At 55.5% G+C, this 21,954-nt stretch overlaps 1 protein-coding gene across 2 annotated transcripts in view; it reads right to left on the bottom strand.

Moving 5' to 3' along the window:
* The window catches only part of PADI4 (peptidyl arginine deiminase 4), a 29,243-nt gene extending 12,694 nt beyond the window's left edge, over window positions 1-16,549 (bottom strand). For both annotated transcript variants that reach the window (XM_020899191.2, XM_070458778.1), the window contains exons 1-10: window positions 16,387-16,549; window positions 14,885-15,065; window positions 12,696-12,762; window positions 10,901-10,968; window positions 8,920-9,034; window positions 7,416-7,541; window positions 5,520-5,698; window positions 5,266-5,369; window positions 4,340-4,451; window positions 2,150-2,257 (exon numbers count right to left, since the gene is read on the bottom strand). In XM_020899191.2, the coding sequence (XP_020754850.2) occupies window positions 2,150-2,257; window positions 4,340-4,451; window positions 5,266-5,369; window positions 5,520-5,698; window positions 7,416-7,541; window positions 8,920-9,034; window positions 10,901-10,968; window positions 12,696-12,762; window positions 14,885-15,065; window positions 16,387-16,478 (1,152 nt within the window). In that variant the 5' untranslated portion in view covers window positions 16,479-16,549. The remainder of the gene's footprint in view (window positions 1-2,149; window positions 2,258-4,339; window positions 4,452-5,265; window positions 5,370-5,519; window positions 5,699-7,415; window positions 7,542-8,919; window positions 9,035-10,900; window positions 10,969-12,695; window positions 12,763-14,884; window positions 15,066-16,386) is intronic.
* Window positions 16,550-21,954: the final 5,405 nt, after the last annotated feature.

Raw genomic sequence — 21,954 nt, 5'->3', positions numbered from 1 at the left:
AATTAGTCCTGAATATTCATTGGAAGGACAGACGCTGAAGCTGAAGCTCCAATACTTTGGTCACCCGATGCAAAGAACGGACTCACTGGAAAAGACCGTGATGCTGGGCAAGATTGAAGGCGGGAGGAGAAGGGGACGACAGAGGATGAGACGACTGGACGGCATCACCAACTCGATGGACATGAGTTTGAGCAAGCTTTGGGAGCTGGTGATGACAGGGAGGCCTGGTGTGCTGCAGTCCGTGGGGATGTAAACAGTTGGATACGACTGAGCGGCTGAACTGAACTGAACTGAACCGAATGGCAGAGACATCACGACCCCACTAAACCCCTGCGTCGTCACCACTTAGCACAGGAGAGCCAGCGAGTTAAACTCAAGTTTCCTTTCAGAGCCTCCTGCGTGGGCACGGTCACCCCCTTTCCCTTTGGGGAACGGGATGCTCCTTGGAAAGCTGTTCACTGCGGCCGAGCTTGCACCCCACACTCTTTGCTCCGTCTTCCCTGGGCGCCTGAGGTCAGGGGGCTGTCAGGGCTCAGAGCACAGCCTGGGGTCTTCCTGGGAAAGCAGGGGGCAGGGTGCTCATGGCCTGGTTTGAATTCCAACTTAACTGTCTTTTTGTGTGAGCTCGAGAAAGCCGCTTCACCTTTTGAGCCTCAGTTTCTTCATCTATAAAATGGGCCTAGTAATAGCACCTACTATTAGAGGTTGTCAGAGAAATTAAATGAGGTCATGTAGGCATTCAGCACTGTGACTGCCACAGGAAGTGAGCCCCAAAATGTGACCATTATGATTGTTGCTCTTGTTTTTATTATTCTGTGCTGAGTTTGCAGGAAGCTACCCAGCTGTCAAACATGACTCACTGATACGTGGCCGTCAGTCCACCCCCTAAACACACACAGAGACTTTGGCTGGTAAAGTCACCCTGAAGAAATGACCACTCTGGTCCTGAACACTCTGCATGTCCCAAGGGGAGCCCCTGAAAGCCACACTCCCACCCAAAAGACAGAGCCTCCAGCTGGTGCTGAAGAAGGTGCTGGCCCGGGCCCCACCCCCACCTTGCAGAGGAGCATCTCTTTCCTTTGGGCTGCGCCACGAGGCGTGAAGGACCTTAGTCCCCTGACCGGGGACTGAAGCTCTGCCCCGTACAGTGGGAGTGCAGAGTCCTCACTGCTGGACACCGGGGAGGTCCCAGGAGCATGTGCAGTGGGAGTGCAGAGTCCTCACCGCTGGACACCGGGGAGGTCCCAGGAGCATGTGCAGTGGAAGTGCAGAGTCCTCACCGCTGGACACCGGGAGGTCCCAGGAGCATGTGCAGTGGGAGTGCAGAGTCCTCACTGCTGGACACCGGGGAGGTCCCAGGAGCATGTGCAGTGGGAGTGCAGAGTCCTCACCGCTGGACACCGGGGAGGTCCCAGGAGCATGTGCAGTGGGAGTGCAGAGTCCTCACCTCTGGACACCGGGAGGTCCCAGGAGCATGTGCAGTGGAACAAGAATGCCCGCAGCTGACCTACATGCTCAGCGGGGTTTCCTTGGGGGACAAACTGAGCTCACAGCCAGAAAGGACTTCGGGAAAGCAAACCCCGGTGTCACCTGGTAACAAAATATCCCAGCCAGAGACTTCCTGAAGATTCAGTGGCTAAGATTTGCTCTTCCAACACAGGGAGTGCGGGTTTGACTCCCCGTCAGGGAACTAAGATCCTGCATGTCAACCCATGCAGCTGAAGAAGAAAATTAAAATAAAATAGTAACTTTAAAAAGGGCTTCCCAGGTGACTCAGCCGTAAAGAACCCGCCTGCCAATGCTGGAAACTTGGGTTCGACCCCTGGGTTGGGAAGATCCCCTGGAGAAGGAAATGGCGACCCACTCCAGTGTTCTGTCCTGGAGAGTCCCATGGACAGAGGGGCCTGGCTATCCATAGTCCAGGGGGTTGCAAAGAGCTGGACACTGCCGAGCACGCACACACACACAGAGAAATACAAACTCAAAAAACAGATAAGGACAGATAAGTCAGATAATTTTAAAAAACCGCCCCTCCGCCCGTGCGATGGCCTCGCGGCGTCCGCGGGCGCTCGGTGTGGGGCGGGCATGGGAGCGAGGAAGGAGGCGGGAGGCGGGCGTTCGGCGCTGCGCCCCCCCACGCCGCACGTACCAGCATGCACTTGATGGGGAAGTTCTTCAGGCCTCTGTTCCTCGGGGAGTCAAAGACCACGGGCAGCGTCCTGTGCGGGGCTTGCGTGTAGCCGATCTCCATCTCGTCCTGCGCGGGGAGAGGGGCAGGGAGGCTGTCACACGTGCGGCCTGGGTCCCGACACCCAGCGCGGGGATCGGGGCTGGAGAACCATCCGCCCTCTCTCCCCGTGGGGTCAAGGGCGAATGCACGGGGTTATCCAACCCCAGAAGAGGGGCTCTGAGAAAGTGGGGCTTACTGTCCTGTACTTGAACCCGCCTGCAGAGGAATCAACCCGGGTGCCCGTCACTCTTGCTCCTGGTGGGTGCCAGGGAGCCACGGCGTACCAGCCATGGGCCCTGAGCTCGAGGGGAGACCCAAGAGCTGGGTGTTTAGCACCCAGTGCTAGGAGCGCATGGGAGGGAGGTGAGGGGTCCGAGGGACACAGAGGGACCCCCAACACAGCTGGGATGGCGCAGGGGAGACTCGTTAAACAGGCTCTGCCCTGTGGCACAGGGGACTCCACTCAGCGCTCTGTGGTGACCTAAGTGGAAGAGGATCTAAGGAGGGGTAGATACATGTGTATGTGTGGCCTCCTGGTAAAAGATCCGCCTACAATGCAGCAGACCCCGGTTCAATTCCTGGGTCGGGAAGATCTGCTGGAGAAGGGATAGGCTACCCACTCCAGTATTCTCGGGCTTCCCTGCTGGCTCAGAGGGTAAGGAGTCCACTCGAAATGTGGGAGACCCCGGTTTGATCCCTGGGTCAGGAAGATCCCCTGGAGGAGGGCATGGCTACCCCATCCAGTACTCTGGCCTGGAGAATCCCATGGACAGAGGGGCCTGGCGGGCTGCAGTCTGTGGGGTCGCAAAGGGTCGGACACTTTGCTGTAAAGTGGACACTAAACAACATCGCAAAGCTCCTATTCCCCAACACAAAGGAAAGACGAGAGTGAGTGAGGGGCGCTCAGTCCTGTCCGGCCCTGCGACCCCGTGGACTGTACAGGCCATGGGATTCTCCAGGCCAGGATGCTGGAGGGGGAGCTGTTCCCTTCTCCAGGGGATCTTCCCAACCCAGGGATCGAACCCAGGTCTCCTGCATTGCAGGCATGCTTTACCAACTGGGCTACCAGGGAAGACCACAATTGGATAATAATAATGAAAGAGCACTGCTGAGTTGGGGCCTGGAGGGCAGAGGTAATCCTGCCCCAAAAGAGGGCAGGTAAGGCCCCAGTTGAGCCCCTGGGACAGAGACGGGAGGGCGCAGAATGGATCGGGCGCACACCCCGCTTGTACTCCAGCCGGCAGGAGTGACATGGGACGTAAAACACTATTGGGCTGAACCATCTTGGAGGTTCAAACTGCCATTCTCTGAGACAAAAAATGGTGACATTTCAGCCACTTCATCTAGTCTGATCTAACACAGGTGGAATGATAAGAAATGCAGAGAGGGTATTATTTGGGGGTTGTGTGTGTGTGTGTTGCTTCAGTCGCGTCCGACTGTTTGGGACCCCGTGGACTGCAGCCCACCAGGCTCCTCTGTCCATGGGATTCTCCAGGCAAGAACACTGGAGTGGGTTGTCATTTCCTCCTCCAGGGGATCTTCCTGACCCAGGGATCCTCCTGACCCAGGGATCCAACCCAGGTCTTCTGCACTGCAGGCAGATTCTTCACCGTCTGAGCCACCAGAGGCCACATGTGGGGATTAGAAAGGAGTGCTGATCCAGGGTGGTGGACACGGGGCAACTTGATCGGGAGGGAGCTGAGAGCAGGAGACAGGCGCCTCGGAAGATGCTGGAGCAGGGGTGCGGCCTGGCCTGGAGGCTGAGCCCCGGGCAGCTGGCGTCGAAGCAGGGCCGGACAGGCCGCTTAAGCCCCAGACCCCGAGCTTTGCAGCATTTTAGTTTCCCGAGGTCATCTGAGAGTTTTCAAGCAGGAAGGAGGTCATTTCGGTGGCACGGCTAGCAGGCCATGGACGCAGTAAATGTCAGTAGGGTCACTTTCCTGAGCCACCCCCATATGCAGGGACGCTGGAGGCTCTTAACTCCCCGCCCAGCTGAGGAAGGGTGGCCAGCGGGGTGCGGGGCCAAGCCCGTGGAGCCGGGGCCCCGTGTCCCTTGACCCTCAGGCGCGCCTCCCGCGTGCCCAGCCCGCCTGCCCCGAGGGCACATGCCTGCATCCACCGGTCGTCCACGCTCTCCTCCTGCGCACAGACAGTCAGCTTGCACTTGGCTTTCTTGGCCAGTGCGGTCAGTGACGTCAGGAAGTCCTCGTTTTCAAATAACCTAGAAAGATCAGGAAAAGAGAAAAGGTGCTTAGTGCCCCGATTCTGCACCCAGGGGCCTTGGCTGGGCTCTGGGGAGGCGAGCCAGACTAAGGGAGAGCAGGAGCTGAGGCCTGGACAGAGGAGGGGACCCCACAGAAGGTGCTCTGAGACCCCTGGAGCCCGGTGGAGACCACTGGAGCCCGGTGGAGACCCCCGCTCGCCCTGTCTCTCTGCTCTCAGCCCGCTGTGTCCCTGAACTCTGCTGACAACCCAGGAGGGGAACCAGCGGGCACCGCGGAGAGGGGACGGGAGAGTCAAGGTCACACCACGTGCATTCCGGTCCAGGCTGCATCCTGACCACTAGGTTACATTCGCAGCCCTCCTTCCCCCAAGCGGCAGGAAGACGCGGGGGGAAGGCCCCCGAGGCCCTGCGTGGTTATCAGGGGCTCCCTGACCGCAGGATTGATGCCCAGGGCGCCCCCGCTGTGTGTCCTGCCCCAGGGTGGAGAACGGAAGCTCAGAGGTTGGTCAGGATCCTGCACTTGAAATGAGCGCTGGGGGTACAGCGTGCAGGGCCGCCCTCGTGGGAGCCCAGAGGCCTTGCCCGGAGGACCAGAGTTCTCATCTTCCCAGTCTGGCAAAGTCCAAAGGCCCCCAGGTGCTAAAGCAGCCCTCAGGATGCCTTGGGGGCGGACAGTGACGTGGAAACACCGCCCACGATGACTTCCCTGCCCGCCTAAGGCTCCAAACAAGCGCCAAGCACCCCTACCCTCATCCACGCCGCCCCGCACGAAGCGCTCCGGGGTCTCCCTGGGGGGGTCAGGGACCCTCACCTGCACACGTACACCTCCTTCGGGGGCTGGGTGTTGGGGGTCATGATCCAGGGGGCCACACGGAACACCAAGCTGTCCTGGAAAAGCAGGCTTTGGGGGAGCTCCTGCGGCGGCGTGGGGTGGGGGTCAGGTAGGGCGAGAGAGGGGCTGTGAGAACCGCCAGGCCCCAGCACCGCCGCCCCCCGGGGCCATGGGAAGCCCCCTCCCCAGCTGGGCGGGGCCTGGAAGCCCAGCCCCCCGATCCCCCGGCCTACCGGGTTGGACGTGTCCAGTAGGGAGAGGTGGAGGGAAACGAGCCCGGGGAAGCTGGCGTCGGGGAAGGCCAGGCCCTCCACGTAGAAGTGCGTGCTGCGCCTGCCGCCCGGGAGCTCCAGCGCGTGAGACGGGCGCTCTGGCCCCAGGACCGCGCTGTACCGGGAAGGCTGCCGGCCGCCTAGGAGCGGACAGGAGGTCAGCGCTGCGGCCCTGTCTCTGAAGAGCCCGAGCCCCTCCTCAGGGGGAAAGGACTGAGCCTCGGCCTCGACATCACTGCGTGGAGGCCCAGGAGTGGAGTTGGGGGGTGCCTGAGTCACCTGGTGTTATAGAAAGCCCAGCATACGTGATAGTTCATTCTTGCACTCGTCCACTCCCTGCCTTTCACCTGCTCGCAGCGACCCAATAGGATCTGGGAGACAGCGTGGTCCTTGGCCCCACGGAGCGCACAGTCTACTGGGTAAGTGCGTCCATGCTAAGTCACTCCAGTCGTGTCTGACTCTTTGCGACCCTATGGACCCTAGCCCACCAGGCTTCTCTGTCCAAGAGGTTCTTCAGGCAAGAATACTGAGAGTGGGCTGCTGTGCCCTCCTCCAGGGGATGTTCCTGATCCAGGGATCGAACCCATGTCTCTTATGTCTCCTGCATTGGCAGGCGGGTTCTTCACCACTAGCGCCACAGGAGGGAGAAGAAAAGACAGTCAATATCACAGACAGCAGTAAGTGCTGGAAGGTCAGGGAAGGCTTCCTGGAGGAGGTGATACCTCCGCAAAGGCAAGGAGTTGGTTTGTGGCCAAACCAATGTCAGTCTAATCCCTGTGGTCTGAATGGAAGTAAGTCAGGTCGGGGTGCTCCTCGGCACGGCCCTCTTGGGTCCCCACCTGTACAGACAGGAAGCCACAGGCACTTCCTGCCTCCGTGACCCGGCCCCTTGTCTCTGGCCTTTCTTCTCTGCCCTGTTCACCCTCGTAAACCTTGCCTGCTGCTCTCAGCACTCTGGTCTCCCTGTGTCCTCGAGCCCGCGGGCACAGCCCACCTCAGGTCCTTTGCATCTGCGGTCCCCTCTGCCCCAGAGTGTCGTCCCCCGGTGTTCCTCCATCTCCCTCTGCTCAGCGACCCTCTGGGGGGGCCTCCCTGACCGCCTTCTCCCTCCCCACTGCCTCCTTCTGTGCAGCATTTAACGCCATCTGAGGCTGCAGACGGCGACTTCTCAGGTATCCCGCTGAGGGCGGAGACTGCTAAGTTCTCTGCTCTGTTCCCTGTGCCTAGAGCTGACCCAGCGCTGGGTGGCAGGTGCCCCTGAGTCACTGAGAAGCTACTGACGTTTCTGATCAGCAGACTGTTGAACAAATGATTACATGTTACAGTTATTATGTGCAGTCAGCTTGGATTCAACAACCTCTGTGGGAACTTCTCTGGCATTCCCATGGGTAAGATGCTGCACTTCCACTGAAGGGGAAGGGGGTTCAACCCCTGGTTGGGGAACTAGGGTCTTGCATGCCACACGACGTGGCCAAAAAACAAACAAACAAAAACCCAGTTGCTTTAAAACACAAGAACCAAACAGTTCCTGCAAACGAGTCTTCTGTGTGTGTTTGTGCATGTGTGTGTGTGAGGGAGAGAAGAGACACACAAGGTCAGCTACCGCAGTGCTTGGGAGGGAGAGTGTGCCCTTCTCTGCGCTCACCCGGCCCCAGACCTCATCTTGCCGCCTGCATTTTGTCTGCGCCCACCTTTTCAGAGAGGCCCTCCAGCTTACTCCCTGCTGCTTCCTCGATTCTTAGAAGCTGGCACGCAGTAGGTGCTCGGGAATTTTTCCCGGAAGAGGGTGTGAAGAGGCTGAGTCCCTTTGGCAGGGGCGGGAAGGCAACACTGAGGTGACAGCCAGAGCCGACTCACCGTTGTCCTGAAACACCCTGACTTTGTCCATCTCAGATTTGGCCACGTGCAGCACCAGCTGGTGCTTGCTGAAAAAGTCCGTGGGGGTCTTGGTACTCAGGGTCACCAGGGACAGGTCCTTCAGGTCTGGAAAGAGAAGGGCGTGGCCTGAGATGTCAGCCCCTGAGACCACCCTCCCCCCAGGACCACCCTTCATCTCGGCACCTGGCTTTGTTTTCTTTATGCTCTTTCCAGTTTTTAAGTGACAGTTTTCATTTTAGAATTAAAGCGAATCAAGGTTTTGGATCTGCCCTCTCCCACCAGGATGAGCTTAGGCTGTTAGCTTGGCGAGGCAAAAACCACATCTATCTTTGTTTCCAGCTCTGAGAAGCCTCTAGACCAATGCCTAGCAGAAGGCAGGTGATCAATGATTATTTGCAGAGTGAATGAGTGGAGAAGTTTCTCCCCGGGGCCTGCGTGGGAAATGAACCAGCCTGAATGGTGGCTGACAAAGACGTGGGGAAGGCAGAGCCGGACAAGAGTCACGTGGTTAAGGGCGCTGGAGCGGGCACCCTGGTCTGTGTGAGCGTGGGGAGTTGCTTCCCCTTCCACTCCTCGGCTTCCTTGTCAGCACGCGGGGCTAAAGTAGAGCCGGCACAGAAAGGGTGCAGTCACGGGTGCAAAGCCCGTTACAGCACCTTGCATCCTGGGAGGGTCCACACAGGTACGTGTGTGCCAGGCACCATGGGGACTCTGCCTCCTGGCATCAGGACACGCCAACTGCACGTAACTTCAAACTGCATCCATCTACGCCCGCAGGAAGGCAGCAGCTGCCGCCCTCAAATGACCAAATGACCTCACTCCCTGAGCGCCGTCCTCCAGTGCGGGTGGGCCGTGCGTCTTCCATCCTGGCCGCCACTCAGATGTGTGCCAGCGGGGCTCCTAAACCTGCCCTGGTGTCAGGATGCCCGGGCTCAGATCCCGAGCCGCACACTTACTAGCTGTGTGACCCAGGACAAGTTGCTTAACTTCCCTGTACCTCAGTTTTCCCATCTGTAACGTGGGGATGAGAACCATACATACTTCTGAGCCTTGAGCTGAAGGATCAGTTGAGCTAATAATTCCGGACTGGTTGGAGCAGTGCCCAGACTGGCCGGGGCTCAGGGCCGCTCTGACCTGAGTTTGGGGTCTGGTCAGCCTTTCGTTTTAAATTATTTGGGGCCCCAGGCTTGGCCTCCGAGCAGAAGTTTGGGCTGGGCAACAGGCTCGGGATAGACACGGGGCCCTGGAGGAGGCATCGGGACACACTTGACATTGCTCCCCGCCCTCCCCTGGGTGCTGAGTGGCCTCGGGCGGGTCGCTTGCCCTCTCAGGACCCTTGTCCATTCCTTCACCTATGTAACCCGTGTGCTAACGAGAGCATGCTTCCAATAAGCCTCATTTCTGAGGGCTGTTGCAAGGCTCAGGACGAAAGACTTTACAAAAAGACAAAAGCCCTATTCCACCAGATCTCGGGGGTCTTTACCGTTGCCGTCAAGCTGGTCGTCCTTGTAGTCCACGGCGGAAGAGTTGGGGTTGTCTTTGTCACAGTTCACCAGCAGGATGGCGCCCTGCCCACGGGGGCCCCAGGTCCAGGCCCTCTGTGGACCCAGCAGAAACGGGCACACTTAGGAACACGTGTGCCCCTCCCGCTCTTGGGGAAGCCCACCACCTTGCCTAGCACCTTGCAGTCTCGCATGGTTTACACATCTTGCTCCCACATCAGGTTGTATTTTGGTCCCAAGAGTGGATTTTTGCCTCCCCCCAAAACCATAAACAAATTCAGTTCATGCATTTTATAAAAGGGACCCAAGGGACTTCCCTGGTGGTTCACTGGTTAAGACTTCACCTTCCGGTGCTGGGGGTGTGGGTTTGATCTCTCATCAGGGGGCTAAGACCCCACATGCCTTGTGGTCAAGAAGATCAAAACATAGAACATAAGCAATATTATAACACAATAAAGACTTTAAAAATGGTCCACATAAAAAAAAAATCTTAAAAAAAATTTTTTTAATGAAGATAGGAGCCCAAGACAGTAAAATTGATTTCAACAGCTTTTAAAAACTGTTGGATTAGCAAACCAAGCTGAGCTAAACATTTGTGTCAAGATTCAGATCTAAATAGTGCCTCTTATGAGAACTCTTAATTACCTCTTTCATGAAAGTGTGGGCACTATTCTTAGCAGCTGATTGCTATCTGTGTGAAGATGAAAGCAAATGAAGCACCCCTCCCATCAAGAATCTCAACAGTGATGACACCTTCTGTTTGTAGCAGAGCGTTCTGCCCCAGGGAGTGACTGCAATTTGGGAAAGACAGAAGGACAGATTCCACTCCCAGAGCTGCAATTCTTCCCTTCACTGTTGACTGATCCCACAAGGGGATCTTAATTTTTGACAGGTCCTATCATCCTTAAGTGTACCCAGCATATTGGAATTGCCCTGACGGTCCGGTGAACAAGTCTTGGGATTTTCACTGCCTGGGGCAGGGAAACTAAGATCTTGCAAGCTGCGCAGCGTGGCCAAAAAAATTATTAATTAGTTAATTAAAGTCCAGATCAGCATAAAAATGTGCAGGCAGCTTTGAGGCTTCAGGGACACCATGAGGTTTATCATAGGTTTAAGACAACTTATCATCACCAACCACCACCCTACATTTCTGCAACACACACTCCCTGTCCCCACCTGCCCCCTTCCCTGCTCCACCCACTGCCTCTTCTCTGTGTTATTCACCCCGTGGGAACCTCTCCCACCAGTCGCTGAACTCTAGCAGAGGGGATTTATAGGGGATTTTTTTTTGGCCATGCTATGAGGGACGTTGTTGCTGTTTACTTGTTCAGTTGTGTCTGACTCTTTGCAACCCCATGAACTGCACCCCGCCAGGCTCCTCTGTCCATGGGATTTTCCAGGCAAGAATACTGGAGTGGGTTGCCATGTCCTTCTCCAGGAGATCTTCCCCACCCAGGGATTGAACCTGCGTCTCTTATGTCTCCTGCCTTGGCAGGCGGATTCTTTATTACTGGCAAGTCCCCCATGAGGGATCTTAATTCTCCAGCCGGGGATTGAACCTAGGACCCCTGCAGTGGAAGCGTGGAGTCCTAACTGCTGGGCCATCAGGGAATTATTCACAGCCCAGATTTTTGGGCCAGGGTCCATACCTGCCTGAAAATTTTCTTTGCTGTGTGTGAACTGGGTGAATCTAGTTTTCAGTTTGTGGGACAACACATTCTCTGAATCTACAATCATGAAAATCTAGTTTTGTAGACTCAATGGGAGCTATATAAACCAAAGCAATAATGGTATTGGCGATTTTAATTTTCTTTTTCTTCCTAAACTTGTGTTTCTTGGCCTATTAACTTGGATACATGAAACACGCTGCTGTTCACCCCATCACCACCAGGGGGCGTGTGAGGCGAGCCCAGCGGAGGCAGGAGGTCACTCAAGGCCCTGCCAAGGTCAAGCTGTGTGTACCTGGTCCTTCACGCTTCCCACGGGCTTCATTTTGCCGGTGCGGCTGATGTCTGCACTCAAGGAGATTTCTGAAATCCCAGGAAACAAGAGGACAGGGTTGGTGAGGAGACCAGACCAAGGGTGGGGCACTTGGTCTGGCCCCAGACGGACAGCCCTTTCCCCAGGAGACTCCCCTGCACGAAGGCTTCTTTGGCTCCCCTTCAGAGGAGACACAGGGTGTAAGACGCCCCGTGGGCCCCACGGCCGAGGAGCAGGGGCTCCTGACCGCAGGCATCCTCCTTGGGTGGGAGGCCGTGCCGCACCCGGGATGCCACCCAGACCCTGCGTGTCTGCCCCGTGCGCCCCCCACCCCAGGGCCTCAGAAAGAGTTCCCAGCCGCCCCAGTGGGTGTATGAGGCGGAGCTCCTGCAGGGACGCCTCGCTGCCCCACAGCGGCCTCTGGCCCCACCTTCAGCCCCCGGCGAGCTTGCAGCAGGGGGCACAGTGGTTGCTTCGGTCCCACCTGACTTTGCGTTCTGAGTACCGCGGGACAAATCGCAGCCTCAGACATACCTGCTCTGTCCAGACGGCATGGGTGAGAGAGCACATGGTTTCCCCTCATCAGAACACGTGACCACACGGTCAACCCAATGATAATTGTGCAGTGACCTCATGAGATCACAGAATGAGATTGACCTGGGTGACCTTTTAAAATGCACATAGCCAAATAAAATAAAATAAAATAAAATGCACATAGCCACGTGCCAGTGCTGGGCCAGAGAGCACAGTGCTCGGTAGCCAGAACGTCCTGGCTCCTTTGCTAACCAGCTGTGTGATCTTGGGCAGGCCTCTTTACCTCTTGTACCTCAGTTTCTTCACCTGTAAAATGGGCTAATAATAGTAGCAATTTCATTGGATTGTTGCAAGGTTTAAACGTAAAGTCTTGGCATCCTGTCCAGCACAGTGAAGTGCAGTCGCTCAGTCGTGTCCGACTCTTTGCGACCCCATGGGCTGTAGCCCACCAGCCTCCTCGGTCCATGGGATTTTCCAGGCATGAACACTGGAGTGGGTTGCCATTTCCTTCTCCAGGGGATCTTCCCAACCCAGGGATCGAGCCCGGGGCTCCCGCACTGGAGGCAGACGCTTTACCGTCTGAGCCCCCAGGAAGCCGTAGAGTAAGTGCTAAACGATGATAAAATTATTAAAATGCGTTTTAATGAAATTTATTTATATTCATATTTATTAATGAAATAAGGAAATGACATTTATTATGAAATAAATGAATGAAACCTTCACATGTTGTTCATATATTTAGTGTACATTTAAATAATGCTGGTATTATGATATTATTGTCTAAAATGAGGGCAAGTTAAAACATACTTTAGTTGAAGAAGAATACTAAACAAATATGAGTATAGATCACTGATATGGCAAAAATGGTGAGGGTGGGATGTAAATCGTTTGGGGGATACTGGTCTATATTATTGTGTAAGACAGTATCATCATCTATTTTCCTCATAAATATTTGAGGTTTCAAAAAGGTATAGAGACTCATATGTAGAAAATCCACATGCCAATTCCTAAGCTGAGAAATAAAATACTGAGATGTAACTGAACCTCCCTGCAAATGCCCTGTCTCCAGCGGTATTTCTGGTTCCCTGACTGGGGGAGGAATGCTTATGAACTGCCAGATGTATGGCTGTCAAGAAATTCTTCTTTTCTCCGCTTGGTCTCAAGTAAGCGTCGGGTGCAGTCTCTCCCGTGCGGGGTGTGTGGAGGGGAGGGGGCTGAGCTCTGAGCTGCTGGCGTCACTTACCGACCCCTGTGAGGTAGAGCAGGGCTTCCACCGGGGTGGGCGCGGGTCCATGGTATGAGATCTGCACCTGCGGAACAGGGGCGGACCACTAATGACGTCCTCAGCCATTCAGCAAACACCAAGCGGCTGTTAGGTGCCGGCTCGGAGCGGGGGGCCAAGGGGACAAGGATGGGGCCCCCAGCCTGTTGGGAACGCCCCAGCGGGCAGGACTGGAGGGGCAGAAACGCACTCGAGTGGCTGTGAGGCGTAGGAGAGGGCCCTTCGGGAGCCGGGGCCCAGGGCGCACTCGGCCTGCCCGGTGTCAGGGAGCCACCCTTTGAGGGGGGTCCAGGAGGGAGCGCAGAGTCCAGCAGTTGGGGGTGTGATGGGGGAGGCGTGAGAGGGAGGCTGGGGTGACAGCCACAGGGAACGCTGGCCCTCGGGGAGGGGGAGGCCTGAGGAAGCAACTCTGAAAGACTGGGGCCCCAGCCCTCCAGGGATTGCGGAGCCGGGGCTTTGAGCGGGGGCCGGCCTCTTCAGGGCAGGTGCTGTTGAGATCAAGAAACACCAACCCCCACCCCCCAAGGCTCCAAGTCCAGGAGGAACCAATCCAATCAGCCCCGCCTGGCCGAGCATCAGGGGAACCACACTTCGAAGCAAGATGATGGAGAGGACTTCCCCAGAGCAAAACCCAAGGGCTGTCCCCAGAGGAAGCGGGGCTCCCGGGGGCCACACTGAGGCATCTGGACCTGCCCTGTAGCTGGCGGGCACCCAGAGAAACGTCACAGCTACCGTCACCTTGCGTCTGAACCGTGGCGTCCACCGCCTGACTGGCCGCCCTGCCTAGATCTAATTGACTCTCTCCACTGCAGCCAGTGGGTCTTTCTAAGGTACATACACGGTCTCGCTGCTCCTGGGTGAGAGGTTCCCGTTGGCTCCCTGTTGCCCCAAGAGAAAGAGGACCTGGATGCCAAACCCTCTGACACTGGCTCTCTCTCTCCACCCTTCTTTCTTTCCATACAAGCGTTTTTCTGCTTCCCCAACACACATCTCACCCTCTCTTAATCCAGAGTGCGCACTCAGGCCACATCCTCCACGCTGAGCCCTTGCTCCTCTTTCCCCCTCTTAAATAGGTCATTCATAGCACCCTTCAGCTTGCCGCTTCTTCCAGGAAGCTTTCCCTGATGACTCACTCGCTGACCAGCTTCGATGCCCAAGGTCTGTTCCTACAACAGGAAACAGCTCTCTGCCCCCGGGGAGAGACTGCTTGGCCTCCCCTGCTGGGAACAAGTGGTTATTGGCCCAGATCTGTGTGTGAGAACCTCCGGAGGGTCCTGATTATCCATCTATAGTCAATGTGAGTACAGCGGGTCAAATGGTGATTCCCCAAAAGATATGTCCACATCCTAATCCCTGGATCCTGTGAATGTGACCCCATTTGGGAAAAAAAAAGAAAAAAAAAGATGTTTGCGGATGTAATTAAGGACCTTGAGATCATCCTGTGTTATCCAGATAGGCCTTAAGTCCAGTGACAAGTGTCCTGCCAAGAAGGAGGCAGAGAGAGACTGAGGAGGTCTGGGCCACGGGGCAGAGACGGGAGCCACGCGGCTGTCAGTCTAGGGCTGCCAACAGCCAACAGCAGCTGGAAGAGGCAAAGAACCGATTCTCCTCAGAGAACTGATTCCAGAGAACGTGGTCCTGTGACACCTTGATTTCAGACTTCTGTCCTCCAGAAACGTGAGAGGATATGTCTCTGCTGCTTTAAAAGTGTGGTCCTTTGTTACAGCAGCCGTATGAAGATAATAAGAGGGCAAGACCAGTTTCCTGCGGCTGCCTGACTGTGAGTTTCCCAGTGGGCAGCGCGTTCCTAGTTGTTTATATTATGTGATCCTCCGCCCATAGGCTGTGAGCACCGCAGAGGCTGCGGTCTCACCTTTCTTGTTCATTAAAATCTTCAGGCTCTGACAGTGCCCGGCAAAGAGAAGGTGCCTATTAAACATTTGCTGGATGAATAAATTTAACGAAAACCCTGACCTCCGTAACCCCCTGACACCTCAATGTGAGGATGCTACGGCTGGAACAAGCTGTCCTGAGCGCTGCTGGAGTTAGGAGGCTCTGAGAGTGGCTGAAGCCGCGGGTCGATGCCGGACAGACGGGCCTGCGAGGACCTGCTGGCCGCCCCGCCTCCCGGCCCCCCGCGCTGCCCTCACCTTCTGGTCGCCGGTGCTCTCGCTGGCCGCTCTCAGCTTCAGGCTCACGTCCAGCCCGGGCTCCAGGGGCCACTGGGACGAGCCTGTGGGACTCTTCTTGGCTGGAGGCCTGTGGGCGACCTCCACGACCACTCCTGGGGAGGCGGTGATGCTGAAGGATGTGTAGCCCTTGGGGGCAGAGCTGTGGAGGAGACAGACGGGGCGGACAGACAGACACGGTGAGGCGGGGCCCGGCCCGCTGCTGCTGGCCCCTGGGCTCCTCCTGTCCTGCAGGTTGCCTTCGAAAAGGCAAGTACAGAGAAAAAGTCTACGTAGAAAGAATGGACAACGGAAAGGGAAAAGGTGAAAACAAGCCTCCTCTTCCGTAAGACGGGGGTGGCGCTGCCTGCCTGCAGGGGCTGGACTGAGCTGTGTGCCAAGCGTGCCGTGAGGACCAGCCATGACCGTGTGAGCCAGCAGGGCTGGAGCCCCGAGCTCGAGGCCTCCCCGACGGACAGCCTCCCCCGGAGCAGGGTGGCCCGGATGGCGGCGGGCCTCCTCTCCCCAGTCCTCACCCTCTTGGCCTGCTGCCAGCCTCCGTGTCCCCGGGAGGCTCCAGACATCTGCTGCCCCTTTTCAGGAAGTGACACTCAAGGGAATGTGCCAAACAGCCCTCTGGGCACCTTCTCGAAGCAGGTGCTCACCTGCGGTGGCGGAAGCCAGAGGCTGGCACTGTGACCACTGACCACAGCAACGGCCCAGCCGTGCCCAGCACGAGCGGCTCAGACCACCCTGCGTTCCCAGAGCCTGGCACGGGGCTTGGATACAATCGGGGTTCAATCAGCATTTGGTGAAGGAATGAACAAAAGGACAACTACCAACTGCAGGCCCAGCGCTGTCGTAAGTACTCAACAAACACTTTCAGGTTTTTCACTCTCAGTCCCTGCAAGCACCCTACAAAGTGGGTATAATCGCCATTTCACAGATGAGGACACTGAGGCTCAGTTGCCCAAGGCATCTCAGCTAACCAATAGCAGGGCCAGGTCTCTGCCTCCGCCGCTCCAGGCCAGAACCTGTCCCGTCACACCCGTGCTCTTACACACCCACGGAGGGAGGCTTGGCTGAGAAGTGCAGGGCAGCACAAGGCAAGGGGAACCAGGCTGGGGCCGTGAAATCCAGAGACCAGACTTGATTCCAGGATCCTCATATTGCGTGACCTTAGGCAAGTCACGGACCCTTTCTGAGCTCCCTGGCCTCAAGCGTGCAAGGACGTGGTCCTGCTTGCCTTACTACATTTCCTTTGCGGTGAGGCCCTGGGGAAGCCCCACTTGTCTGTGGCGATGAACCACTGCCTTGAGCCCAGGAGAATCCCAGGGCCACTCGGGTCTTGGCTCTCCGGCATCTCCCCGGCAGCGGCCACAGAGGCTGGAGCCTGAAGCTTGAGCCAGACCCCGCGTGTGGCCGCAGAAGCCGTTCACCCCCAGCCCCAGAGCTGCCCGTGGCCCAGGGCGTCTGCTGCTCACCCGTAGACGTCCAGCTGCGTCTCGGTGCCCAGCACACACACGGCGTGGGTGGGCTGGCCCGGGGCCACGTGGACCACCGTCCCCCAGGCCATCGCTGCCCGGTGCTGCGTCCCTGCGGCTCAGGAAGCCCCAGGCTGCTTCCTTTATCCGCCCAGCGCCGGCGGAGGCCGTGAGTCAGCACCTGCGGTCTGTGGCCCAGCGGCTCAGCCCCTCCTCCCCTGGGGCCCGCGGTGTCTCCTCGGCCCCTCCTCTGTCCTGGAGCTGCCCCAGGACCGGGACCCGGGTTTGGCACTGATGCCGGGACTGGTGGCAGGCGGGCTCGGTCAGCGTCCTGGCAAGAGCTGGGGGTTTTGGAAGCCTGCGAGCGAGGGTGCGGGTCTGAGGCCTCATCCCCCCGCCCCATCCCTCCCTGGAGCTGCAGACACCTGGGTCCACCCAGACCTGCCTCTCTGTTCCAAACAGGGTATCAGAGAGGAGAAGGCGAGGCTGAGGTCACAGACTGGGCTACACCTTCACAGAGGATCCAGGAAGGACAAATGTCACATATGCACGCATGGATATGGAACCTGGGAAAATGAGACTGATGAACCTGTTTGCAGGGTGGGAACAGAGACGCGGACGTGGAGATCGGACGTGTGGACACCGCGGGGGAAGGGGCGTGGGGACGAACTGAGAGCTGAGACTGGCGCATGCAGGCCCGCGCGGGGAGCAGACGGCTGCCGGGGGCCGCTGCGTGCCTCGGGGGCTCACTGCGCGCTCTCTGCCGGCCTGGGCGAGCGACGAGGGGCAGCGGGAGGAAGGCTCCGGAGGGCGAGCGGGTGTGTGTAGCTGATGCCTCGCTGCGCTGCAGACATGAGCACAACTTTGTAAAGCAGTCACACTCTGGTTAAAAATGAACAGTGAAATAAAACGGGTTAAAAAAGAAGTCTAACCAGGTTTGGGACAAGTCACCCAGACTGGGTCATCCCCGCGACGGCTCGCTCTCCTGGGTTTTCTGTGTGTGGGGCGTCTTTCTCTGGCCTTCATGTGGAGACACTCACTAAGGCAGCCTGTGAGGTTCTACTGCGAGTCCGTCACTGCATCCTCACAGAGCCTCTCTGAGGTCGGCGCCATCATCATGCCCATTTTCCGGAGGGAGAAACTGAGTCACGGAGAGGTTACGTGGCTGGAAAGTGGCAGGGCCAGGGTGAACCAAAGGCAGCCTGCTCCGTGTGCCACATTTACCACCTGCCCGTCCAGGCAACGCGCGCTTTTCAGATTTTAACACGTCTACTTCCCGCTGCAATTCAAGGTCCACATAGGCTCATTATGCTATCACTGCCCATTTTACAGAAGGGAAAACAGAGGCACAGAGAAGAAAGAGGGTGAGCCCAAGGCGCCACGGGCAGTGTGTGGCCGATGGAAGCCAGCGCTCCCTGCACCCGCGGGGGCGTCCTCTCATCACAGAGCCCTGGGTGTGGGCAGCTGCTGCAGGCTGTGCCTGCTCGTGGGGCGGTGGGCGAGGGGCGGAGGGACGGGTCCCCGACGCAACAGCCGGAGGGGCCGTGCTGGGGATCTGGGGGGAGCAGAAGCTTTACTGAAGCACACTAGATCTGCGTTGTTTAGTTTCTGCTGGACGGCAAGGTGAATCAGTTACGCATACACACATACCCACTCCTTTTTAGAGTCTATTCCCATGTCACTCATCACAGACTAGTAAGTCGAGCTCCCTGTATGTATAGTAGGTTCTACTACATAGAAGGTTCTTATTATCAATAGTTACACGTTTTACATCTAGCCGTATGTATATGTCAATCCCAGTCTCCCAGTTTATCCTTCCCTCCTTCTTCCCTTGGGAACCACGTTTGTTTTCTACATCTGTGACTCTATTTCTGTCTTGTAAATACATTCGTTGTACCATTTTTTTAAGATTCTGCATATACCAGATATCATATATTTGTCTTTCTCTGACTTTGCTCATTATGACAATCTCTGTCATGTCACCTGTCACTGCCAATGGCGTTATGTCATTCTTTCTTATGGCTGAGTAATATTGCATCGTGTACATGTATGTGTGTACCACATCTTCTTTACTCCTCTGCCAGTGGCCATTCCCGTTACTTCCATGTCCTTGCTATTGTAAATAGTGCTGCAATGAACGTGAAGGCACCCATATCTTTTCGAATTATGGTTTTCCGGTAGCTCTATTTTCAGTTCTATTTTAAGGAACCTCCATACTATTCTCCATAGTGGCTGAACCAATTTACATTCCCACCACCAGTGTAGGAGAGTTTCCTCTTCTCCACACCCTCTCCAGCATTTATTGTTTGTAGACTTTTTGATTACAACCATTGACAGACGGACCTTTGTTGGCAAAGTAACGTCTCTGCTTTTTAATATGTTGTCTAGGTTAGTCAAAATTTTTCTTCCAAGGAGCAAGCGTCTTTTAATTTCATGACTGCAATCACCATCTGCAGTGATTTTGAAGCCCAGAAAAAGAAAGTCTGACACTGTTTCCACTGTCTCCCACCTATTTGCCATGAAGTGGTGGGACCAGATGCCATGAATGGGGATGGGGACACACAGCTCGGTCCATTGCACCGTTGGACATGAAGGCTGCTTACAGATTTTCTGTGTCATAAGCAACACTGATGTGTTCATTGTGCCGGTGCCTGGGGTTACTGGCAGGGACTTTGTGGATTTATCTTTGTCCCTCTTTATCCTGTTGCAGAGCACTCAGTTATTTTCCTGAAATGTGCCACAGCTTGTCACTGTGTGTGTGTGTTTAAATGTCTGAGCCCCGACTAGGCCTGAGAGCAGGGCCTCTGTTGGTTTCAGCTGCTCCCTCTGTACCCAGCATGGCTCCTGACGCATCCTGCGTGCTGACCAAACCCTTGGGGCTGAAGACCAGGGTGTTCTCCTGCACCCAGCCCAGGCCTGACTCCCGGCAGGGCCCCTGAGCCCTCCCCGCACCTCCCCATCACTCTCGCAGAAGACATTAACCCTTTCAGAGCCGGAACGGGACTTTGGGACTTGGGAAGCAAAGCCTTTTTTCCTTGAGGGCAGCTGGCTCAGAGTCTAGGCCAGAAACCCTGGAGAAAGAGTTCCTTTCTTCCTGCTGAAAGGCAGAAACCAGCGCAGCTGCTCCCCGGGAGGAAGTCAGCCTGGCTCTCCTCCTGCGGGCGACCGTGATGGCGACACTCTGGGCAAAGGAACTGGAGTCAGGAATCCTCCCCAGAGTCTAAGGACAGGACTGAGTATGCTGCAAGGCTGCCTTGGGAGGAGACGGCTGGGCCATTCCTTCAGTGTTCTTCATCCACTGATACAGTTCAGAATTAGTTATTTAGCCCTTCACGCAGCAGCTATTCATGGAACGCCTCTGAAATCCCTGGCACTCTTTAGAGTCTAATTAGGTTTTCTCTGAAACAGACTTACAGGGATGAAGGTGATAACAGAGACCGCCATGTGCTATTCTTGCCACCAGGTCTTGGACTGTATTCTTTCTTTCTTTTTTTAAACATTTAGTTAAATTCAGCCTACCTGTTTGGAGTGCTGGGTCTCAGTCTCGGGACCTTTCGTCTTGGCCGCAGCGTCTGCCAAGTTTCTGGGTTCCAACGCTTGGTTGGCTCTAGTTCCCTGACCACGGATGGAACCCTGGCCCCCTGCATTGGGAGGGTAGAGTCTTAGCCCCTGGACCACCAGGGAAGTCCCGGGCTGTATTATTGCTAATTCTCACCGTAACCCAATGGGCAGGGCTTGGTCTTGTTTCTGCCAAGGTGAGAAGCACCGCGCTCGAGGCCAGACGGCTTCTAAGCGGGTTTCAAGCCCAGCTCTGTCTCACTTGCTCCGCTCTATGAAGCGGCCCTTACCTGTGCCAGCTGCTGATACGCAGCCTCTGTGATCCTCACAGCAAACGTCGTCTGAATTACACTCTCCCTGTTTTCCAGATGAGGAAACTCAGCGCTCGGGGTCAGGTAACTCACCACGGCCCTCACTGTTGCAGACAGGAAGGGGTGACTCTTGGGCTGAGTTCTGCCCCTTGTCTCCCTCCTGCTCAGATCCCTCGGCCGAGGGGCTCGCAGCCCCTTTGAGCACAAGGCCCCCAGCCTGTCCACAGCTTCAGGGAGAAGACTGGAGTCTGTCTGGGTTATCCATACTGGCCTGCACTGGCCGGCACCCCCCCCCCCCCATTAAGGCGCCGTCTGAGAGCTCCTGGCCGACCCTCTCTTCCCCTTTCTGCTCCCGCAGGCCTGCCCCACCCCAGCACCTGGCCCTGCTCTCCTGCTCAGGATCCATCCAGGCTCGGGAAGGATTTGGGGACACAGGAGTAACACCTGACTCTAGGATGGACCAGGCCTTCCCGGAACCATTTTTACTATACCCACACATGTGAACCCCACGGCAGTGTGATGGAGGGAAAACCTGTGGGTCATCGGCAGATGCGCATTACATCAGGGGCTGAGACAGGAAGCGGGATACCCATGACCTTCACTATGTCATCTTTGAGAAAAGGCCGGGGAGCCAGCTAGATGAAGGTCGATGCCCCTGCATTCCTTTTCTGGAGCTGTCCGAAGGTAGCTCCCACCCTATTTCTGACCCCAGATGTACACACTCCTTCCCTAGCACCCAGGAGTTCTCCTGGGGACCGCAAATGTGAGAATGTTAACACCACAAAAGCAGAACCTTTCTTTGCTCAGTGCTAGACCCCTGGTGCTTACAGTAGTGTCTGCTCAGAACAGGTATACAAGAAATACTGTATCTTATTAAGTAGAAAACACCATTTATTTTAAGGTACATCCTTGCTCCATCACAGTTTTTGGAAAAGACTCTCCTTCCTCCATTGAATCGCTTTTCAACTTTGTCAAAGGATCAGATAGCCATACTTGTGTGGGCTGTTTCTGGGTTCTCTATTTCATTTCCCTGATTTATGGGTCTATCCTCACTGTCTTGACTACTGTAGCTGAATCTTGAAATTGGGTAGACTAACTGCTCCCCCTTTACTCTTCTTTTTCAAAAGAGTTTCAGCTATTATAGTTCCTTTGTAATTTCCTATAAGTTTAGAGTTATCTTACCTATACCTACAAAAAACAATTTTCTGGGATTCTGATAGTAATTGCGTTAAACCTCTATATCAGTTTGAGGAGGACGGATGTTTTACTGTGTTGAGTTTTCCAAACCCTGAAAATGGTCTGTCTCTGCATTTATTTAGACCTTCTTTCATCATACAAGTCTTACACATGCTTTGTGAGATTTACACCTAAGTACTTAATTTTGGGGGAGTGATTGTAAGTAGTATTGTATTCTTAATTTTGTCCCTCTGTTCATTGTTAGTACATCAAAATTTTTAATTGATTTTTACCAATTAATCTTGTATCCCATGACTTTGCTAAACTCATTTATTAGTTTTGGGAGTTTTTAAGTGGATTCCTTGGGATTTTCTGTATAAATAGTCTTGCCATCTGCAAACAGGGGCGGGTTTATGTCTTCCTTCCTCATTTGTATATCTTTTACTTCTTTCATTGCTTTATCAGACTGGCTAGAATTTTCAGTACTAAGTTGAATAACAGTGGCAAGAAAGATCATCTTGTT

This window comes from Odocoileus virginianus, chromosome 30 (assembly GCF_023699985.2).
Source record: "Odocoileus virginianus isolate 20LAN1187 ecotype Illinois chromosome 30, Ovbor_1.2, whole genome shotgun sequence".
Classification (NCBI taxonomy): domain Eukaryota; kingdom Metazoa; phylum Chordata; class Mammalia; order Artiodactyla; family Cervidae; genus Odocoileus; species Odocoileus virginianus.
The sequence above is the reverse complement of the archived record's forward strand: the minus strand, read 5'-3'. Positions and strand labels throughout refer to the sequence as shown.